The 24,021-nt window shown below is 47.1% G+C and overlaps 1 protein-coding gene across 2 annotated transcripts in view; it reads right to left on the reverse strand.

The window, feature by feature from the left end:
* Nucleotides 1-7,060: 7,060 nt before the first annotated feature.
* ANKRD35 (ankyrin repeat domain 35) overlaps nt 7,061-24,021 on the reverse strand; it is an 87,288-nt gene continuing 70,327 nt past the window's right edge. For both annotated transcript variants that reach the window (XM_040411541.1, XM_040411542.1), the window contains exons 2-13: nt 23,413-23,543; nt 18,616-18,704; nt 15,301-15,365; nt 13,967-14,024; nt 13,529-13,602; nt 13,183-13,289; nt 12,798-12,982; nt 11,960-12,000; nt 9,359-11,590; nt 8,700-8,789; nt 8,228-8,293; nt 7,061-7,481 (exon numbers count right to left, since the gene is read on the reverse strand). In XM_040411541.1, coding sequence (XP_040267475.1) covers nt 7,410-7,481; nt 8,228-8,293; nt 8,700-8,789; nt 9,359-11,590; nt 11,960-12,000; nt 12,798-12,982; nt 13,183-13,289; nt 13,529-13,602; nt 13,967-14,024; nt 15,301-15,365; nt 18,616-18,704; nt 23,413-23,543 — 3,210 coding nt within the window. In that variant the 3' untranslated portion in view covers nt 7,061-7,409. The remainder of the gene's footprint in view (nt 7,482-8,227; nt 8,294-8,699; nt 8,790-9,358; nt 11,591-11,959; nt 12,001-12,797; nt 12,983-13,182; nt 13,290-13,528; nt 13,603-13,966; nt 14,025-15,300; nt 15,366-18,615; nt 18,705-23,412; nt 23,544-24,021) is intronic.

A 24,021-nucleotide genomic window follows, 5' to 3' on the forward strand; every position in this document is an offset into this window, starting at 1 on the left:
TGGCAAAAGACAACTTTTCCCATTTTTTTATACAAAGTTGGCATTTGACCAAGATATTTATCTCACCCAGCATGGGTATATGTAAAAAGACACCCCAAAACACATTCCTCAACTTCTCCTGAATACAGAGATACCAGATGTGTGACACTTTTTTGCAGCCTAGGTGGGCAAAGGGGCCCACATTCCAAAGAGCACCTTTCGGATTTCACAGGTCATTTACCTACTTACCACACATTTGGGCCCCTAGAATGCCAGGGCAGTATAACTACCCCACAAGTGACCCCATTTTGGAAATAAGAGACCCCAAGGTATTCGCTGATGGGCATAGTGAGTTCATGGAAGTTTTTATTTTTTGTCACAAGTTTGTGGAATATGAGACTTTGTATGAAAAAAAAAAAAAAAAAAAAAAATCATCATTTTCCACTAACTTGTGACAAAAAATAAAAAATTCTAGGAACTCGCCATGCCCCTCACGGAATACCTTGGGGTGTCTTCTTTCCAAAATGGGGTCACTTGTGGGGTAGTTATACTGCCCTGGTATTCTAGGGGCCCAAATGTGTGGTAAGGAGTTTGAAATCAAATTCAGGAAAAAATGAGGAGTGAAATCCGAAAGGTGCTCTTTGGAATATGGGCCCCTTTGCCCACCTAGGCTGCAAAAAAGTGTCACACATCTGGTATCCCCGTACTCAGGAGAAGTTGAGGAATGTGTTTTGGGGTGTCTTTTTACATATACCCATGCTGGGTGAGATAAATATCTTGGTCAAATGACAACTTTGTATAAAAAAATGGGAAAAGTTGTCTTTTGCCAAGATATTTCTCTCACCCAGCATGGGTATATATAAAATGACACCCCAAAACACATTCCCCACCTTCTCCTGAGTACGGAGATACCAGATGTGTGACACTTTTTTGCAGCCTAGGTGGGCAAAGGGGCCCATATTCCAAAGAGCACCTTTCGGATTTCACAGGTCATTTTTTACAGAATTTGATTTCAAACTCCTTACCACACATTTGGGCCCCTAGAATGCCAGGGCAGTATAACTACCCCACAAGTGACCCCATTTTGGAAAGAAGAGACCCCAAGGTATTCGCTGATGGGCATAGTGAGTTCATAGAAGTTTTTATTTTTTGTCACAAGTTAGTGGAATATGAGACTTTGTAAGGAAAAAAAAAAAAAAAAAAAAAATCATCATTTTCCGCTAACTTGTGACAAAAAATAAAAAGTTCTATGAACTCACTATGCCCATCAGCGAATACCTTAGGGTGTGTACTTTCAGAAATGGGGTCATTTGTGGGGTGTTTGTACTGTCTGGGCATTGTAGAACCTCAGGAAACATGACAGGTGCTCAGAAAGTCAGAGCTGCTTCAAAAAGCGGAAATTCACATTTTTGTACCATAGTTTGTAAACGCTATAACTTTTACCCAAACCATTTTTTTTTTACCCAAACATTTTTTTTTTATCAAAGACATGTAGAACTATAAATTTAGAGCAAAATTTCTATATGGATGTCGTTTTTTTTGCAAAATTTTACAACTGAAAGTGAAAAATGTCATTTTTTTGCAAAAAAATCGTTAAATTTCGATTAATAACAAAAAAAGTAAAAATGTCAGCAGCAATGAAATACCACCAAATGAAAGCTCTATTAGTGAGAAGAAAAGGAGGTAAAATTCATTTGGGTGGTAAGTTGCATGACCGAGCAATAAACGGTGAAAGTAGTGTAGGTCAGAAGTGTAAAAAGTGGCCTGGTCTTTCAGGGTGTTTAAGCACTGGGGGCTGAGGTGGATAAAGTAGGCGGCGCAGGCACATGACATCAGGGAGTTACGCTGCTGCCCGCCTGGCCTGCCTTCTACAGAAGCGGTTAGGATGTACGGTAATATTAGGAGTGGGGGGGCATGTGTAATCACTTTTAATTGAATGAGACATTTTATATTTGTATAGTGCAGCAGTGGAGCAGCGGGGCCGGAGTACAGTGACTGCACCGCCCCGCCGCAATTGCCGGCCCCCAGCTCCTCCTCCCAGTCCCTCCCGCTCTCGCATACATCGCAGCAAGCGATGTAAAAATGTCAGCATTCGCTCCATAAGACGCAGGGGCATTTTTCCCCCATTTTGGGGGGGGGGGGGGTTGGGGTGGGAAAGTGCGTCTTATGGGGCTAAAAATACGGTACATTAAAACTGACAGATTAATATACCTGCCAGTCGAACAGATTGGTTGGATGGAAATAGGTAAGAGGTGGAAGGGAGTAGAATGTCTGTAAGTTCAGAATTACCGTGGTAGAGTCCAGTAAAAGATAAAGTCTTTGCAAGGAATTATCCAAGATGGCGGTGCGCCCGTGTCCAGTGGGCGGTCGTGATGTTAACCGACTTCAGATGGTAGGTGAAGGACCACGACCTGAGTGGGTCACTGTATTTTACCCCTTCTGTAGCTGGGAGTGGCTGTGACACGTACAAGCCCAGCCTTGTGTAACTGGAAGAGGGGGCAGTTCATGCCCTGAGAGGGAGAGAATCTGGCAGAATCTTGGCTTTGCCAGTTTCTTCGTACTGTAGGTCAAATGAAGAAATAAATCAGGACAATTTTACGCATCATCTGATACCAAATATGACTGGAAGATAATACGGGGTGCCTGAGAACCTTTATATCTCAGAGCGGGAATTTCCAATTGACTTGCGGATTTCCTGGAAGGTGTGTTAGAAGAACCGAAACATTTTCTGAAGAGATTGTTCATTTCATATTTTCCTAACCCAGGAAATATGGGAAAAATATGAAGTCTATGGATTGGAGGTGACCTTATGGTCATCTTCTTTCTTATACCAACCAGCTGTGATAAGGATCTGCCCTTCTCTTTTGAAGGTCTGACCAGGCTTAAGGAGTGTGAAAACTCATGCTGTGTTGGGGCCGCTCAGACTAGAGAGAAGGCCTGTTTTTGAGGTTTTGTCATGATGATATCAGATTGATGGATGTATAACCTGACAGGGGGTCAGTAGGAATCTTTAGGCCAGGGTTTGCTAATTAACCTCTGCTCTGTGAGCTGTAACGGAAAGTTTTAACTCTTTGTGTGCAGGAGAGGGCTCTGGCGATTTTATGATTTTAGAACATGATGCATTTGCGATTTCTTCGTATTGCCAAGATCACGAAGCATCACAGTGAGTACCTACAAAGAGCGGTGACAGGGTCATGGACGCCCAAGGCTCACTGTGTATGGGAAGTGTTGTCTCATCCCACAGAAGAGCTAGTGTAGAGCAAATTGCTGACACCGTTACTGGGGGTGATGATAGGTGTCAGAACATCGCAGCTTGTTGTCTGCCACTGAAGGTACCTAAAATGGCGCATAAGCATCAGAACTGGACTATGGAGTAATGTAGGAAGATGGCAAGGTCTGATGAATCAGATTACATTGTGTGGACAGCCAGGTGAATGTGCGTCACTTACCTGCTTAGAGATGACACCAGGTGCACTACAGGAAGAAGGAGCCTGGCCTGATGAATCATGTGGATGGCGAGGTATGTGTGCGTTACTTACCTGGGGAAGAGATGGCACCAGGTGCACTACTCGAAGAGGACAAGTCAGTGGAGGCTGTGAGATGCTCTGGCCAATGTTCTGCTGGAAATATATGGGGAGATAAGTGGCATTCAAAAGTCACAAATTATGGTTCACACCAATTTTTGCATGTTTTTCACCAGTGGCCCACTGGATTTACTATAATTTACACCAGAAGCTGGTGAAGTCTATGCCAACCACTAGCTAGCATAGATTTGAGTTTCTTGAGATATTAGCCTAATAAATTAAAAGGAAATGTCAGGCATCATGTGAATGTGATATGTACCCTTCTTCATGGCAGTGGTGCCCCCTAATGACAGTACCCTCTTTCAGCAAGATGAAATCCCATCCATGAAGGCCGCACCAAGGGACATACTGGATCTGCTGCTAACATGGCAGATACCACAGGACACCCCAAAGGTCCTGAGGAGTCCTTTGACAGGTCAGTGTGAGTGTGGGAGGGGGGGTTCAGGCAGGTGGTTAAAATGTTATGGCTGTGTATATTATATAGTAATATATACACAGTTGAGACCACTTCGTACTTTCGGGGTCAGCAGCGTGTAGCTCATGAAGGAAGTCACGTGTGTCCCTCGGTGGGTGTATATGGTGTGTGATAGGCTGTCTGCACACATATCCCTCACTGGATATATAAGGTATGTGATAGGCTGTCTGCACACATATCCCTCACTGGATATATAAGGTATGTGATAGGCTGTCTGCACACATATCCCTCACTGGATATATAAGGTATGTGATAGGCTGTCTGCACACATATCCCTCACTGGATATATAAGGTATGTGATAGGCTGTCTGCACACATATCCCTCGGTGCGTATATAAGGTATGTGATAGGCTGTCTGCACACATATCCCTCGGTGCGTATATAAGGTATGTGATAGGCTGTCTGCACACATATCCCTCGGTAGGTATATAAGGTGTGATAGGCTGTCTGCACACATATCCCTCGGTGCGTATATAAGGTATGTGATAGGCTGTCTGCACACATATCCCTCGGTAGGTATATAAGGTATGTGATAGGCTGTCTGCACACATATCCCTCGGTAGGTATATAAGGTGTGATAGGCTGTCTGCACACATATCCCTCGGTAGGTATATAAGGTGTGATAGGCTGTCTGCACACATATCCCTCGGTAGGTATATAAGGTGTATGATAGGCTGTCTGCACACATATCCCTCGGTGGGTATATAAGGTGTAATAGGCTGTCTGCACACATATCCCTCGGTGGGTATATAAGATGTGTAATAGGCTGTCTGCACACATATCCCTCGGTGAGTATATAAGGTCTGATAGGCTGTCTGCACACATATCCCTCGGTGGGTATATAAGGTATGTGATAGGCTGTCTACACTCATCCCTCAGTGGGTATATAAAGGGTGTGATAGGCTGTCTGCAGACATATCCCTCAGTGGGTATATAAGGTGTGTGATACACTGTCTGCACATACATCCCTCACTGGATATATAAGGTATGTGATAGGCTGTCTGCACACATATCCCTCGGTGGGTATATAAGGAATGTGATACGCTGTCTGCACACATATTCCTCAGTGGGTATATAAGGTATGTGATACGCTGTCTGCACACATATCCCTTGGTGGGTATATAAGGTGTGCGATAGGCTGTCTGCACATATATCTCTTGGTGGGTATATAAGGTATGTGATATGCTGTCTGCACACATATCCCTCGGTGGGTATATAAGGTGTGTGATAGGCTGTCTGCACTCATATCCCTTGGTGGCTATAATAAGGTGCGATAGGCTGTCTGCACACATATCCCTTGGTTGGTATATAAGGTGTGATAGGCTGTCTGCACACATATCCCTCGGTGGGTATATAAGGTGTGCGATAGGCTGTCTGCACACATATCCCTCGGTGGGTATATAAGGTGTGTGATAGGCTGTCTGCACACATATCCCTTGGTGGGTATATAAGGTGTGTGATAGGCTGTCTGCACGCATATCCCTCGTTGCTGTCATGGGTCAAGGAGTGATATATGAGAGATGCAGGCGTTGGCTTTCAGGCTGAGTGTGGTGGTATTTATGAACCTGTGCAGTATGAACTGTTCTTTGCTGCTGTGGTGAAAGTGTATCGTGAGTGGACAAATGGCACCATTGTGAATAAGCGACATGGAAACTGCGGAGCACCACTTGACATTGATATGCAAGGTGAATGTCGGCTACGAAGGTGCGCGAGGGCAGACCGGCACACTACAGTGGATCAGCTCACCACCAAAATGAACCAGGCGGGCTACCAAACGTGTCTAACGCAACGTATATATATCATTTTAGATTTTTAACATTATTTTTATATTATATACAGTATTTTTCACTCCATAAGACGCAGTTTCCCCACCCCCCCCCATTTTGGAAGTGCTTCATTAGTATCGGAGGACCGGGAAGTGGTGAAGTATCTGTACTCACCGCTTCCTGGTCCTCCGCTCAGCTGTCTGCTGTGCATGGCTGCGCACCATGTGACCTCCACCATGTGCGCAGCCTTCACAGCTGACAGCCGAGAACCAGGAAGAGGAGAGAGCGCGCTGGTGCTGAGGAGCGGCGGCGTCCAGGAGCGGGAGAGGTAAGTTATTATTTTTTATTTGCGCTGATGGCTCACATGGGGGGGCATGATGGCTGACAATGGGGGCTGATGGCTGAAATGGGGGATGATCTGAGGCATTGGGGGTCTGATCTGAAGTCTGATTAACATTGGGGGTCTGATTGCTGGTCTGACCTGAGGTGTAATGACATTTTATTTTTATTATCCTCCTCGAAAACCTTGGTGCGTCTTATGGGGCGAAAAAATATTTGTTTAGTGTTTTAAGAATAAGAAATTAATTGTAGCCTGTTTGGATGTCACACCTTTTTATTTTTTTATATAATCCACAGTGACGGTCTCTGGCAGAAGAGGTTTTCATGGATATTTCACCCATCTGTTGGGGTCCCCCGTGTCTTGCTATCTCCTCTTTGTCACTGGAAATGTTCTTTTCAATGTGTTTGAAGAATTTAGCAGAGTTGGAAATCGCAGGTCTAAAGATCTCCCCAGGAATAATAAGGTTTTTCATAGAACCGCCAGGGTCGATGGGGGCATTTATGGTGAAAGGATATAGACTGAATGCGTTAGGCCACCTTTGAGTGGCAGAATTTTGCATCACTGTTTGTGAGCCAAAAGCCGATGAGGGTAGAAAACAATGAAGAGGTGCAAAGCTTTCCATTTCCATTGTAAACTCCAGCTTAAAAAGTCCCCGTTTTTGTGATCAGACGGGGTCTCAGCAGTAGGACCACCCTTGATTTAATGGTTATCCCCTATCGTGAGGATAGGGGATAACTTGTAACAACCGGAATACCCCTTTAAGGTGGTGTGTCCCTCTCAGATAATCTCACCATGTCAGCTCCACCCTGAAAACAATTGTGTAATTAATGATACTCATCGGTCACGTGATACAAGTGGCTTGTCATCTGATAATAATAGGTTGTCACACAGCACTCGGTAAGAAGACGCTAAAGATGGTTTTTGTTCATTTTTAATGAACCGATCCTTGAGTTATAACCGTATTAAATACATAAACAAAGGAAACAGGGTATAAAACAAAGAAAACTGGTATAAAACGGCGTCATTATAATAAACTTCTAATGTCTGGAGGCTATACAAGAACCTCTTGGCACCTTATCACAGCTTAGATATAATAAAGACGCTCTATAAGGCACGTAGAATCAGGAATGGGAGATGAACCTGCTGCTGCATTCCACAATATGGCCGCCTCCAGGAAGTCATTGGTCTGTTTCCGGTTTGGTGGCACTTTGGCTCGTCAGCACCTTCAGAAGTTGGCACCAAATGTTGTGTTTTATATTCTTTGGTTAGTAAACCATCTCCTTCTGCATCTTCAGGATCCAATGTAAGGTGAACTGGACGTCTTCATCCATGTAGCCCTGTGTTGCGGAGGAAAGATTCTTAGTTACAGCAGAGGCTTGTTAGATTGTAAGCTCCTCAGCAGAATGCATTACACCAGCCGACTGTCAGGCAAATCATCAGTAGGAACGCTCGATATCGATGATCTGCCTGTATAATACTGCCGCCATCAGGCAAACGCTCGTTCATCAGGCAAACTCAATCTTTCAGCAAATGCAAAAATCATTGCTTGCCGCAGGTGTAGCCATGATCTGCTGCCGGCAAACAATGATTCAGTATTGGGACGAACATACCGTGGAGGCGATCGCTGCATGTAATATAGCGGTCTCCTCCGCCAACGAGCAGGCGATTGCTGGGAAGGAACAATTCCTTCCCAACAATCGTCTGACTGAAGCCCTGGTGTAATACAGCCTTTACTTGAATAGGAGACAATCAGGTAATGCTGCTGTAGAGGAAGCAAATTCCGGCACTGCACGAGTACCAGTATGTACTGTAGGTACCATTTATACTAGAAAAGCTGCTGCTAGAACCTGACCCGGAAAGGTACCAATCTGGGACAGGGCTTAGACGCATCATGCCTATTTGGCTTCTGAATGGGGGCAGTGCAGTCCATGGGGGCACTATTAAAGGGGTTGTCTAACTGTAAGATGGCATGTGAGGCTACACTCAGTGTCCTGCTCATTGAGCCAGGAGCAGATCATCCCCCATGGGCCCTTTGTAACCATCTGCCCCCTCCCCCGCACCAAGGTGCTTCACTTCCGGTTACCTGAGCAGCATTGAGGAGGTGAGTCCTGTAAATGGAGATTATTTCCTCGTGACGTTTGTTGGTGTCCTGTTTAAAAAAAAAATAATATTAAATAGAAAAATGAAAATGGAGTCTGTGCGTAAGTTACAGTCGACTCGGTCAGTGATTGTGAGCTATTATTCTATGTTATCAGCCTTTCCAGTCACTGGGATAAGCGGACAGGAAGTGGCCAGTGTGAAAGATTTCCAGTTCATCTCCTCTAACCTCAGACCCCCGGTGGTTATCAGTCATCTATACTGAACTGGTTCTGGGCCATGCCCAATCCAGATCATGTGGCCAACTAGATACATTCTTAATTCTTGTAGAATTATATTTTTATAATCAATCATGATCTAATGTGTATAATTGGTGATGGGAAGGAGGTGTGGAAGTCGTCCATACATTGCAATGAAAGGCTGCCCCCTGGTGGAGGCATCCTAATGAGATGACATACCTCCAGTCTGCTGGCCAGCTCCTCACATTGCTTCTGTTGCCGGTCGACTTCTTTGGTCAAGGACTCCACCTTGGTCATGGATTCCATCATCTGAGAGCAGAAACTTAGGTTTACACAAATGTGGTGACGAGACAGAACAACTTGTAATCTCTGCCTGCGATTTGCATTGAAGTATTTTAGGGTAGGAGTCACACGCAGGATATGCAGCAACCATTGGACACTGCTGCTGACATGATGTAAGACAGGTGCAGTCACCGGTGATTCTTATGCTGGAAAAGACACTTGCAAATTGCGATCTGCAACCACGAACCCACTAGTGTTTCCTATCTGTTGTGTCACATCATGTAGTGCGGAGTGAGGTGGCACTGTCACCTTGATGTTGTGCGACCAAAACCTACATATGGATTATAAAGGATGACTCTGTCAAGTACTGACATTGCAGTTCTGGGCAGAGTTATCCATGATTTAGGTATCTGGAGAGCGATCAGCAGCAGTTCCGTCTCACTGGTTATAGGTCACCAGAAGCCCGTAGCCCAAGACTAGGCTTTCTGGCGACAATCCTGCAGCTGTACGCCAAGTTCTCGTACACTCTGCTTTAAACACCTTTTTCCAATTTCTGGAAAGAAACTTCCTAAATTCCCTATCTGAAAACCACCCACCTTCTCCTGTTTCTCCTGGGAAGTTTTGAAGAGGTGTTTATACTTCTCATTAAGGTGGCGATTTTCTTCTTCACATTTCTGGGATAGGATCCTCAGTCCGTCTGATTCTTTCGTGAGCTCACGCATTCTCCCCTCTAGAAGTAACACCTTCTCCTTCTCAGATGAAAGCATCTCTTTGCAGCCCTCCGTTTCCTTTGACACCCGAGTATATTTCTCAGAAAGCCCCTGAACTTCCTCTGTTAAATCCTGAATCTGGACCTCGAGACCAGCCCTGACTTTCTCAATATTCTGGACCATACTTGCTTCCTTAAGCCGTAAAGTCTGTCCCTCTTCAGATTCTTGTTCCAGTTGTTGCTTGAGGACTATAACTTCTTCACATTTCCCCTCCAGAGCCACTTTACACGCCTCGTTCTCCTCCTTCAAAGCTGTAACTATTCTTTCCAGGTCCACCAAGCGAGCCTCAAACTCTTCTTTAGGAATAGAGCTGGAAGTCTGAGCTGCCAACTGTTCCTTAAGTTCCACCACACTGCCCATTGTTTGAAACAACCTCTGTTTTAGATCCTCCGATTCCCTGGTCTTAGACTGTAACTGGTTCTTGATCTCATTGAGAATGTTTTTGTGTTCAGTCATCGATATCGCCTGCACCTGGTCATCCAGAAGTTTTAGGTTTTCCTTCTGCAAAGCAGCAGCCTCCTGCGAGGCATTGTTGTATTTCTTTACAAGGGTTCCAACGTTCCAGTACAATTCCTCCAAGATGTCTGAGCTGAACATCTCTACGGATCTGCTGGTTTCTTCCCGAATGATCTCTGGAGGGAAACTGTCCCGTAGCACGACCATTTCATTCTCCTGAGCTTCCAGTCTGGAGTTCACCTTCTTGAGCTTGTCTTGTTCTGCCAGCAGCTCATCTGACAAAACTAAGATCTGGTGTTTGTACTCCTTACAGCGTTTCTCAGCTTCTTGTCTCATAGCGAATTCTGACTGCATGCTGTCTTGTAGAGCAAGGAGACCTTCTTCCAAATTCTGCTTTTCTTGCACAACATGGTTCATAAGGGTGAGGAGATTGTCGTGAGTTCCCTTAAGAGATGACAACTCTGCTTCTAATTCTGTGATCTTCAGCTTTAAGGAGTCTGTGAGACGGCTGGCCCGGGCGGATACACTCTCCATTTGGGTTATACTGTTTTTACTTTGGTGCGTTTCATCAGCTTGTAAGCAAGCTATGCTAGATTCTACGTGTTTGTAGTGTTCATTGGCATTTCTGTTTAGCTGGTGCCCCTTGTTTTCTTCATCTGTGGCACCGTTCATTGGTACGGAGTCTGCCCTCTCTGCAATGCCAGAGACTACGCTCTTCTCGAGTCTCTCAACATCCGCCAAATACTTCTCTAGACCTGCAATTGATGACTTCCAATCACCGACACTTTTTTCCAGGACATCTCTTGGCACGTAACCTGAGCATCCTTGGGATATTCCACTGCCCTGTTTTATGGCTACATAAATACAATTACTTTTCAATTTTGTAATAAAGTTACTGAGTATATTGTTGTCAGGGAACGATTTCCCATTTTCAAGTCTCTCTGAGTGGACATTGTCCCCGTTTACACCTTTCTCCTGCAGTTTGTGCAGCAGAACCAGGAGCTCTTCCTTCTCACATGTGATCTCTGAGATCTGTTCCTGCAGATCTTCTACCACCGTGCTCTGTGCCCGCTTCCTCTTCTCGAGCTGTGACAATACTTCCCGCATGTTCTCTAGGTGACCCTCCAACTCCGCCACTCTCCTTCGGGCACTTTCTTCCCTATCCTGTGCAGCGGCAGCTTCACCTTGAAGACGTTTTATCTCTTCTTGGTGTAATTCTTCCATCATTCCAGTCTCAGTAGAGTCGGCGTTAAGGTCTTTGGTCATTTCTTCTAGGCGGTTGCGGCCTTTCAGCTGTTCGTCTTTGAAGGACCTAACCTGCTCAACAAGTCGTGTCAACAAATCAGAAGTGTCGGAGATAGGGTAATTTTCAGTTTTGGGTCTGATTTCTCCAACATCACCCTGGAGTAGACAACCTAGTGAGCCAGCCAGTTCTCTGATTTGGTTGAACTCAAGCCTATGTTCCTCAGTTATCCTTTCAAGGTCTTGGGTCTTCATCATCACCTCTCCTTGAAGCCACACACCACGCTTGTGCTCCTCCTCATACCTTTTCTTCCACAGGTTGACCAGCTCCTGTTCTCTGCTGGGGGTCTGAGGGACGGCCTGAAATAGACATACAGTGCATTACAATTCGGACCTTACTCACCTTTCCTTATAAGCATTATAGAGCTTTATCCTGAGTATAGAATTTCTACTCTTCTTACTGCCCGCAGTTTTATTTTCCAGCTCGTGAATGAGCACTTTCAGTTTTTTTTAGCTACCACAGAAAAAAGACTTCTTTATTACACTGGTTTATTTATAGAGCCACCGAAATGTACAGCATGCAATTTGTAGGGGGCGTCAGACATCAGATTAAACATGGGGTGACTAGGCTGTCACTTCAATGCTGTGGTGTGTGTCATCAGAGGAATAATGTGTCTCTCCGTCCTTTCCATCTATCTGTCGGTCCATCATACTCATCATAATACCCACCTTGGAATCGGCAGGATTGTCATGATTTCGAGTGTATGTTTCTGCCAAGAGAATTTAGAAATGTATTAGGATTTTCTTCTCCTCATCGTATGCTGAAATGATCGATTAGTAGAGATTTAATATCGAATACTGGACTTATAGATGGATAAGGCTACTTTCACATTTGTGTTTTTGCTGGATCCAGCAGGGTTCAAAAAGCGCTTCCATCCTGATAACACAACCGGCTGCATCCGTTATGAATGGATCTGGTTGTATTATCCCTAAAATGGCTAATTAATGGGGGGCGGATTAGTTTTCTTTTGTGTCCAAGAAAACGGATCCGGCAACATTGACTTACATTGTGTGTCATGACAGGGATCCGTCTTGCTCCGCACCAAATCGCAGACAGAAAAGCGTTTTTCTGTCCATCATGGGAACGCAACGGAACGGAATTCATTCTGGTGCACTCCGTTCCATTTAGTCCTCATTGACAATGAATGGGGACAAAACAGAAGCGTTTTCCTCCGATATTGAGATCCTATGACAGATCTCAATACCGGAAACGAGAAACGCAGATTTGAAAGTAGCCTTACCCTGTTCTTTGGCAGTTTGCTGAGACATAAGTGTGGCCCTACACATTAGAAGCAGGGTTAAAGTTGAACAACTGTTAAATGAACGATCGTCAGGTGAATGATCATTTTACTCCATATTGGCCATTACAAACACTGCCCGATGGACGAACGATGTTCTGTCGAAGGAAGAATGTACGTGGACTAAAGATCGTTCTGAATACTGGGCATAAATATGTATCTTTACTGGTGCGGGCGGTGAACTGTGTGTCTGACTGGAGAATAATCACCATTATTTTTCCTTCGGTCCAGGGCAGCTTGGACCAGTCTCCGTAGACTGTCGTCCCTGGACAGACTGGTGTAATGCAGAGCATCGCAGCCTTTGCTATCGCGCACGGTTGGATCTGCTCCTTTGGTGATAAGAGTCTCCGCTGCCTGGATGTTGCCCTTTTCACAGGCCAGAAGCAGCGCTGTCCTGTCAGACAGAGATAAGCGTTACCCAGAACATTCGTGCTGAACATTGAGCTTCTTTACAGAGGTTTTCATGGAATTGCCAACATATCAATCCCATATTATATGGTAATGGCTTCTGTCGTAGCAATAATTCTATGTAGGAAATGAAATCATAATTCAGGTAGCTGTCAGAGCAGACCTTTATTGAGTAGAAACACTTACTTATTTTCCTTGTCGAAGAGGTCCACCTGAGCCCCGCGGTCCAGCAGCAAAGAGCAAACAGTGGGATGGTTACGGTGGGCGGCAATAATAAGTGGCGTCCGTCCGTCCTGAGGACAATATAAAGCGGAGCGGTCTCTACAATTTTCAGTTTTTTATCATTTTAATACAAAAAATTCCCCCACATTCCAGGCCCCTGACCCTTCATCCGGATACTTAGTGGATAATCCACCCCCCACAAGACTCCAACATACATCAGCCGTGTCAGGGCGGGATCGGAGTCTGGAATGTCCTGCTATATAGTGACACTAGAGAGACAGACTGAACATAGTGTAACACATGGACTCACATCGTCCGCAGCATCTAAAACAGTGTCTTCTGCGTCACAGAGGTGGAGCACGCTGGAGACGCACCCTGAGGTGGCTGCAAGACAGAACAGAGGAAGAGACAGCCTATCAGTGCAAGTGGGATAGACAGATATGAGACTGATAGACAGATATGAGACAGACAGATATGAGACAGACAGACAGATAGATAGACAGATATGAGACTGATAGATAGATATGAGATAGATAGATATGAGATAGATAGATAGATAGATAGATGATAGATAGATAGATAATAGATAGATAGATAGATAGGAGATAGATAGATAGAAATGAGACTGATAGATAGATAGAAATGAGACTGATAGATAGATGATAGATAGATAGATAGATGATAGATAGATAGATAGACAGATATGAGACAGATTAGGTGATAGCCTAACAGGTCCATATAAACTTACCAGCACAGTGTAACGGCGTTCTGCTGTGGAAGTCTATGGAGTCTTCATGGGCTCCGTGCTAAAAGTACAAACCGTACAATGATGGCGCTCTTCTCGTCTGCTGACCACACAGAGGTAAGTGACCCCGATGTTGCCCATACACATAAAATAGCTGCTGACAGATACGCTCATTCTGCTGACATCTGTTCCTCTAGACCAGGCATGCTCAACCTGCAGCCCTCCAACTGTTGCAAAACTACAACTCCCACAATGCCCTGCTGTAGGCTGATGGGGCATGCTGGGAGTTGTAGTTTTACAACAGCTGGAGGGCCGCAGGTTGAGGATGCCTGCTCTAGACACTTCCAGAGGCAGCTTATCTCCTTGGGGAGCAAGGGACTGAGCATATTGAAATCCATCAGCCTGATCTTTATCTCCCCTAACATATGTTGAGTAAAGTCCTGACACCTCCGCACACAATGACGGTCAGCCGTCCCTGCCAACGTAAAAGGGGTTTTCCAGGACTATGTAACTATTGTTGACCTATCCTCAGGGTAATGCTCAATGAAGTACCATGGCCTGGGACATCATGTCCATTGGTCATGAGGGATCTAAAAGAGAACTGAGCTGCAGTGCCAAGCACAGACGCCACACAATGTACAGCATTGTGACCGGCTAAGGATGGTTGCAGCACCCGCCCAATCACAGATTGCTAGGATACGTCATCAGTACCTAATTCTGCGTGGTGTGTATGACCCGCTCACCTGGCCTCCAATAGAAGTGAAAAGCAAACAAATAAAGGGCCCTGTTCTCTTGTGGAGAAGCCGGGCCCCTGTGCTGTCATCCAGCTTTACCATATCGCTACCAATATCCCCTACAGGACTGGAGAGGAGCCGGAAGTCCTGACCGCGACGCCTTGGTAAACGGCCAGTAATCTAGTAATAACTCCTATGCATGTAATAACTGGAAAACACTGTTATACACATAATAATTGTAAGAAATCGAAGAATTTGTTCTGTACGTATGTCCTGGAAATGCAGCGAATCCTGTAAAACGTGGCTGCTATAGTCAGTGCTTTTCGCAGGCGCTCTGCTCCTGTGTGTCCGTCTTCTGGTCTGTGGCTTGTTTACTTACTCCACAGCAGACACATCACCACTGAAGCCAGTTATTGGCTGCAGCAGAGCAGGATGATGACATTATACAGTGATTACAGTCAGTACATTTCTATTATCTCTGACTCCACAACCCTGGTGACAAGCCGCTGTGATTGTGGCCGGTGGTGGTGAAGTGTTTGTGGATCCGTGGCACTGAACACTCTCCCATGAAAACAAGTACAGCAGTGACGAGCGATGACCTACCTGCAGCAGAAGCTTCACGCACTCCGGGTGACAGTTACTAGCTGCCAGGTGCAGGGCGCTATAACCTACCCGAAGAGATGACATAGAGGTGAGGGGACAGTAATGACTGTGACACACGGGGAGATGGGGGACAGTAATAACAGTGACACACGGGGAGATGGGGGGACAGTAATAACAGTGACACACGGGGAGATGGGGGGACAGTAATGGCAGTGACACACGGGGAGATGGGGGGACAGTAATGGCAGTGACACACGGGGAGATGGGGGGACAGTAATGGCAGTGACACACGGGGAGATGGGTGGACAGTAATAACAGTGACACACAGGGAGATGGGGACAGTAATAACAGTGACACACAGGGAGATGGGAGGACAGTAATAACAGTGACACACGGGGAGATGGGGGGACAGTAATAACAGTGACACACGGGGAGATGGGGGACAGTAATAACAGTGACACACGGGGAGATGGGGGGACAGTAATAACAGTGACACACGGGGAGATGGGGGGACAGTAATAACAGTGACACACAGGGAGATGGGGGACAGTAATAACAGTGACACACGGGGAGATGGGGGGACAGTAATGGCAGTGACACACGGGGAGATGGGGGGACAGTAATGGCAGTGACACACGGGGAGATGGGGGGACAGTAATGGCAGTGACACACGGGGAGATGGGGGGACAGTAATGGCAGTGACACACGGGGAGATGGGGGGACAGTAATAACAGTGACACACAGGGAGATGGGGACAGTAATAACAGTGACACACAGGGAGATGGGGGGACAGTAATAACAGTGACACACGGGGAGATGGGGGGACAGTAATGGCAGTGACACACGGGGAGATGGGGGGACAGTAATAACAGTGACACACGGGGAGATGGGGGGACAGTAATGGCAGTGACACACGGGGAGATGGGGGGACAGTAATGGCAGTGACACACGGGGAGATGGGGGGACAGTAATAACAGTGACACACGGGGAGATGGGGGGACAGTAATGGCAGTGACACACGGGGAGATGGGTGGACAGTAATAACAGTGACACACGGGGAGATGGGGGGACAGTAATGGCAGTGACACACGGGGAGATGGGGGGACAGTAATGGCAGTGACACACGGGGAGATGGGGGGACAGTAATAACAGTGACACACGGGGAGATGGGTGGACAGTAATAACAGTGACACACGGGGAGATGGGGACAGTAATAACAGTGACACACAGGGAGATGGGGGGACAGTAATAACAGTGACACACGGGGAGATGGGGGGACAGTAATGGCAGTGACACACGGGGAGATGGGGGGACAGTAATAACAGTGACACACGGGGAGATGGGGGGACAGTAATAACAGTGACACACGGGGAGATGGGGGACAGTAATAACAGTGACACACGGGGAGAATAATAACAGTGACACACGGGGAGATGGGGGGACAGTAATAACAGTGACACACGGGGAGATGGGGGGACAGTAATAACAGTGACACACAGGGAGATGAGGGGACAGTAATAACAGTGACACACGGGGAGATGGGGGACAGTAATAACAGTGACACACGGGGAGATGGGAGGACATTAATAACAGTGACACACGGGGAGATGGGGGGACAGTAATAACAGTGACACACGGGGAGATGGGGGGACAGTAATAACAGTGACACACGGAGAGAATAATAACAGTGACACACGGGGAGATGGGGGGACAGTAATAACAGTGACACACGGGGAGATGGGGGGACATTAATAACAGTGACACAGGGGGAGATGGGGGGACAGTAATAACAGTGACACACGTGGAGATGGGGGACAGTAATAACAGTGACACACGGGGAGATGGGGGGACAGTAATAACAGTGACACACAGGGAGATGAGGGGACAGTAATAACAGTGACACACGGGGAGATGGGGGACAGTAATAACAGTGACAGACGGGGAGATGGGGGACAGTAATAACAGTGACACACGGGGAGATGGGGGGACAGTAATAACAGTGACACACGGGGAGATGGGGGGACAGTAATAACAGTGACACACGGGGAGATGGGGGGGACAGTAATAACAGTGACACACGGGGAGATGGGGGACAGTTATAACAGTGACACACGGGGAGATGGGGGACAGTAATAACAGTGACACACGGGGAGATGGGGGACAGTAATAACAGTGACACACGGGGAGATGGGGGACAGTAATATCAGTGACACACGGGGAGATGGGGGGACAGTAATAACAGTGACACACGGGGAGATGGGGGACAGTAATAACAGTGACACACGGGGAGATGGGGGACAGTAATAACAGTGACACACGGGGAGATGGGGGACAGTAATAACAGTGACACACGGGGAGATGGGGGACAGTAATAACAGTGACACACGGGGAGATGGGGGACAGTAATAACAGTGACACACGGGGAGATGGGGGACAGTAATAACAGTGACACACGGGGAGATGGGGGGACAGTAATAACAGTGACACACGGGGAGATGGGGGGACAGTAATAACAGTGACACACGGGGAGATGGGGGGACAGTAATAACAGTGACACACGGGGAGATGGGAGGACAGTAATAACAGTGAAACACGGGGAGATGGGAGGACAGTAATAACAGTGACACACGGGGAGATGGGGGACAGTAATAACAGTGACACACGGGGAGATGGGGGACAGTAATAACAGTGACACACGGGGAGATGGGGGACAGTAATAACAGTGACACACGGGGAGATGGGGGACAGTAATAACAGTGACACACGGGGAGATGGGGGGACAGTAATAACAGTGACACACGGGGAGATGGGGGGACAGTAATAACAGTGACACACGGGGAGATGGGGGGACAGTAATAACAGTGACACACGGGGAGATGGGAGGACAGTAATAACAGTGACACACGGGGAGATGGGAGGACAGTAATAACAGTGACACACGGGGAGATGGGGGACAGTAATAACAGTGACACACGGGGAGATGGGGGACAGTAATAACAGTGACACACGGGGAGATGGGGGACAGTAATAACAGTGACACACGGGGAGATGGGGGACAGTAATAACAGTGACACACGGGGAGATGGGGGGACAGTAATAACAGTGACACACGGGGAGATGGGGGGACAGTAATAACAGTGACACACGGGGAGATGGGGGGACAGTAATAACAGTGACACACGGGGAGATGGGAGGACAGTAATAACAGTGACACACGGGGAGATGGGAGGACAGTAATAACAGTGACACACGGGGAGATGGGGGGACAGTAATAACAGTGACACACGGGGAGATGGGGGGACAGGTGGCAGTTACCATCATCAGTCTTGGCATTGATCTCCACCTTATGGGATAAGATGACGCTGACACAGTCTGCAAGTCCCCGGGAGGCAGCAAGATGGAACCTGCAAGAGAAGAGGCGGGGGACAGCCGTAAGGAGGTGCAACCACAGGGAACGCACAGACGGTATACAGGAGCACTGTGCACCAGTAAATAGTGTAGTCAGCCCCAGGAATGGCGTTCCTGAATGCCAACCTGCCGGAGGGGCGGGGGTCCGTGAGGTGGGGGGAGCTGCTGCACCACAGCTCGGTAGGTGGAGGACCACCATGAAGAGTAGAGAGAGCGCCGAGGTCTGGGCCTAGGCCACTAGAGACTGCTGTGCAGAGCGCTGGAGTCCGCTACCGGGAGGTGAACTCACCCAGCGAGACAACGGCCTGTGACACAAAACTGATTACAAACCAGCACCTGCATCTGAATACTTTTGCAATTGCATGTAATTAAAAATTTAGTATAGCCACTGAGCTAATTAATAAAATGTATCAGTAGAGCGCCACCTGCTGTTTGTTCTTTTCCTTATTTCTTGTCCACCTTGCTGAGGTGGTCACACGTGCTTAGTTTAAATCTTCAACTGCCACCTTCTGTTAGAAGCTGTGTCAGTTACAGGGAGAGAGCTACAGCAGAAAGGACACACCCCCTGGGCTGTGATAGGGAGAGAGCTACAGCAGAAAGGACACTCCCCCTGGGCTGTGATAGGGAGAGAGCTACAGCACAATGGACACACCCCTTGAGCAGTGATAGGGAGAGAGCTACAGCAGAAAGGACACGCCCCCTGGGCTGTGATAGGGAGAAAGCTACAGCACAATGGACACACCCCCTGGGCTGTGAAAGGGAGAGAGCTACAGCACAATGGACAAACCCCTTGAGCAGTGATAGGGAGAGAGCTACAGCAGAAAGGACACGCCACCTGGGCTGTGATAGGGAGAAAGCTACAGCACAATGGACACTCCCCCTGGGCTGTGATAGGGAGAAAGCTGCAGCAGAAAGGACACTCCCCCTGGGCTGTGATAGGGAGAGAGCTACAGCACAATGGACACACCCCCTGGGCTGTGATAGGGAGAGAGATGCAGCTGAAAGGACACTACCCCCGAGCTGTGATAGGGAGAGAGCTGCAGCAGAAAGGACACTCCCCCTGGGCTGTGATAGGGAGAGATCTGCAGCAGAAAGGACAATCCCCCTGGGCTGTGATAGGGAGAGATCTGCAGCAGAAAGGACACTCCCCCCGAGCTGTGATAGGGAGAGAGCTGCAGCAGAAAGGACACTCCCCCCGAGCTGTGATAGGGAGAGAGCTGCAGCAGAAAGGACACTCCCCCCGAGCTGTGATAGGGACAGAGCTGCAGCAGAAAGGACACTCCCCCCGAGCTGTGATAGGGAGAGAGCTGCAGCAGAAAGGTCCCCCCCCCCCCCCCCGAGCTGTGTTAGGGAGAGAGCTGCAGCAGAAAGGACACCCCCTTGAGCTGCCATTCTGGAGAGAAACACAGAATTCGACAAGTGGCCGTGCTAACATCACCTACAGACGAGAGTATGCCCAGCGGGCCGGCTGACAATAGCAGAGCGCCACCAGACATTACTAATCCACACACTTGATTAATTACTGGCAGCACGCGTCTGGTGGGACACGCACATCTGGGTGTGTCTGACCGCACATTCCACCACGGAAGAATGCAGGACGACAACAACATCACACTCGCCCTAATGGTTTTACAGGAGCGTCACCTCTAATTCTTACTTAGACGTTTTAGAAAAACAGGCACAAGGGTTATTTTGCTAGTCTGTGCCACTGTAAGCGCCACCACATATTATCTGTCACGTCTGACTATTTCTTTCCATCCTGTGGCTACAGATTTCCCTCGTTAACCACAAACATGCTGGGAGGACAAAATGGGCGATATTATGTATGACAGGAAACAGTTACCATGGAGACGAGACAAGTAATAAAGCCCGGGCATCGCACAGAGATGACTATCACTTGCTGAAAAATACTGTTGTATCATTATGGGCACCAGACCGTAGTGCCGACCACTGATCATGGCTGCCACCGAGCAGCCAGTCACATTCCAGCTCCCATCATTCCACTGCTGGTCAGAACATGAAAGCTGGACTCTGATTGGTTGCTTTCGGTGCCTCCATGTCTAGTCATGTTTGTGTCAGTGTTATTTATAAATAAAGTTATACAATCACACATTTATGCATTAGTTATGGTCATCCAATATAATCTCCAGCCCGACACAACTCTAAATAATCCCTCAGAGGTCTGACCGCTGAGCTGTGTATCTAATCCTATCCTATGTGATACTGACCGCTGAGCAGTGTATCTAATCCTATCCTGTGTGATACTATCTGCTGAGCTGTGTATCTAATCCTATCCTGTGTGATACTGTCTGCTGAGCTGTGTATCTAATCCTATCCTGTGTGATACTGTCTGCTGAGCTGTGTATCTAATCCTATCCTGTGTGATACAATCTGCTGAGCTGTGTATCTAATCCTATCCTGTGTGATACTGTCTGCTGAGCTGTGTATCTAATCCTATCCTGTGTGATACTGTCTGCTGAGCTGTGTATCTAATCCTATCATGTGTGATACCGTCTGCTGAGCTGTGTATCTAATCCTATCCTGTGTGATACCGTCTGCTGAGCTGTGTATCTAATCCTATCCTGTGTGATACTGTCTGCTGAGCTGTGTATCTAATCCTATCCTGTGTGATACTGTCTGCTGAGCTGTGTATCTAATCCTATCATGTGTGATACCGTCTGCTGAGCCGTGTATCTAATCCTGTCCTGTGTGATACTGACTGCTGAGCTGTGTATCTAATCCTATCCTGTGTGATACTGTCTGCTGAGCTGTGTATCTAATCCTATCATGTGTGATACCGTCTGCTGAGCTGTGTATCTAATCCTATCCTGTGTGATACCGTCTGCTGAGCTGTGTATCTAATCCTATCCTGTGTGATACTGTCTGCTGAGCTGTGTATCTAATCCTATCCTGTGTGATACTGTCTGCTGAGCTGTGTATCTAATCCTATCATGTGTGATACCGTCTGCTGAGCTGTGTATCTAATCCTGTCCTGTGTGATACTGACTGCTGAGCTGTGTATCTAATCTTATCCTGTGTGATACAGTCTGCTGAGCTATGTATCTAATCCTATCCTGTGTGATACTGTCTGCTGAGCTATGTATCAAATCCTATCCTGTGTGATACTGACTGCTGAGCTGTGTATCTAATCCTGTCCTGTGTGATACTGTCTGCTGAGCTGTGTATCTAATCCTATCCTGTGTGATACTGACTGCTGAGCTGTGTATCAAATCCTATCCTGTGTGATACTGTCTGCTGAGCTGTGTATCTAATCCTATCCTGTGTGATACTGTCTGCTGAGCTGTGTATCTAATCCTGTCCTGTGTGATAGTCTGCTGAGCTGTGTATCTGATCCTATCCTGTGTGATACTGTCTGCTGAGCTGTGTATCTAATCCTATCATGTGTGATACTGTCTGCTGAGCTATGTATCTAATCCTGTCCTGTGTGATACTGACTGCTGAGCTGTGTATCTAATCCTATCCTGTGTGATACTGTCTGCTGAGCTGTGTATCTAATCCTATCCTGTGTGATACTGTCTGCTGAGCTGTGTATCTAATCCTATCCTGTGTGATACTGCCTGCTGAGCTGTGTATCTAATCCTATCCTGTGTTATACTGTCTGCTGAGCCGTGTATCTAATCCCATCCTGTGTGATACTGTCTGCTGAGCTGTGTATCTAATCCTATCCTGTGTGATACTGACTGCTGAGCTGTGTATCTAATCCTATCCTGTGTGATACTGACTGCTGAGCTGTGTATCTAATCCTATCCTGTGTGATACTGTCTGCTGAGCTGTGTATCTAATCCTATCCTGTGTGATACTGTCTGCTGAGCTGTGTATCTAATCCTGTCCTGTGTGATACAGTCTGCTGAGCTGTGTATCTAATCCTATCCTGTGTGATACTGTCTGCTGAGCTGTGTATCTGATCCTATCCTGTGTGATACTGTCTGCTGAGCTATGTATCTAATCCTGTCCTGTGTGATACTGACTGCTGAGCTGTGTATCTAATCCTATCCTGTGTGATACTGTCTGCTAAGCTGTGTATCTAATCCTATCCTGTGTGATACTGTCTGCTGAGCTGTGTATCTAATCCTATCCTGTGTGATACTGCCTGCTGAGCTGTGTATCTAATCCTATCCTGTGTGATACTGACTGCTGAGCCGTGTATCTAATCCTATCCTGTGTGATACTGTCTGCTGAGCTGTGTATCTAATCCTGTCCTGTGTGATACTGACTGCTGAGCTGTGTATCTAATCCTATCCTGTGTGATACTGTCTGCTGAGCTGTGTATCTAATCCTATCCTGTGTGATACTGCCTGCTGAGCTGTGTATCTAATCCTATCCTGTGTGATACTGACTGCTGAGCTGTGTATCTAATCCTATCCTGTGTGATACTGTCTACTGAGCTGTGTATCTAATCCTATCCTGTGTGATACTCTCTGCTGAGCTGTGTATCTAATCCTATCCTGTGTGATACTCTCTGCTGAGCTGTGTATCTAATCCTATCCTGTGTGATACTGCCTGCTGAGCTGTGTATCTAATCCTATCCTGTGTGATACTGACTGCTGAGCTGTGTATCTAATCCTATCCTGTGTGATACTGTCTGCTGAGCTGTGTATCTAATCCTATCCTGTGTGATACTCTCTGCTGAGCGGTGTATCTAATCTACATGCTGATCTTTGTATGTTGGGTACATGTACTCACGCTGACTGTCCGCTGGGCCCGGTCTTGGTCGCTCTGATCTGCTTCTTAGACAGGAGGGAAGAGATTTTCTTGGTGTCGCCCTTTTCTACAGCTTCAAGAAACTTCTGGTCGTGTCGGTTCCACTTGTCGACCTGTCGGAGAGTGAGGACAAGTCACAGAAAGTCTTAGACTACATTTCATTATGTAATCATCCCTCCACAGAGACTGGTTTATCTGAAACACATGACCAAGTGCCGAGGCCCTGCATGGCTTGCCCACTGCCTGGCACCATGTACCACCTCACTACACGGGGGGCGCTGGATGCTCCTTTTATTATATATTACAGTGTTGTATAGACAGGTGTTTACTACTGGTGACCCTCCCCAGGATAAATACAGTCCCTCACGGGGAAAACGTAAGCACACACGTGTGGCGGATTTGAGTTATCCTCCGGCGGCAGGATACGACAACTTCCTCCAATAGCTACAAGCCAATCCCAAATTGGAGGATTGATCGAGGACCGTTAGCGGGAGTCAGGATGAGTCTGGGGGAGCCAGAAGCCACTCTGAGGGTGGTGGCGTATGCCGATGACGTCACTGTTTTCGTGTCCTCGGGAGGGGAGGCGGAATA

This window comes from Bufo bufo, chromosome 11 (genome assembly GCF_905171765.1).
Source record: "Bufo bufo chromosome 11, aBufBuf1.1, whole genome shotgun sequence".
Taxonomy (NCBI): domain Eukaryota; kingdom Metazoa; phylum Chordata; class Amphibia; order Anura; family Bufonidae; genus Bufo; species Bufo bufo.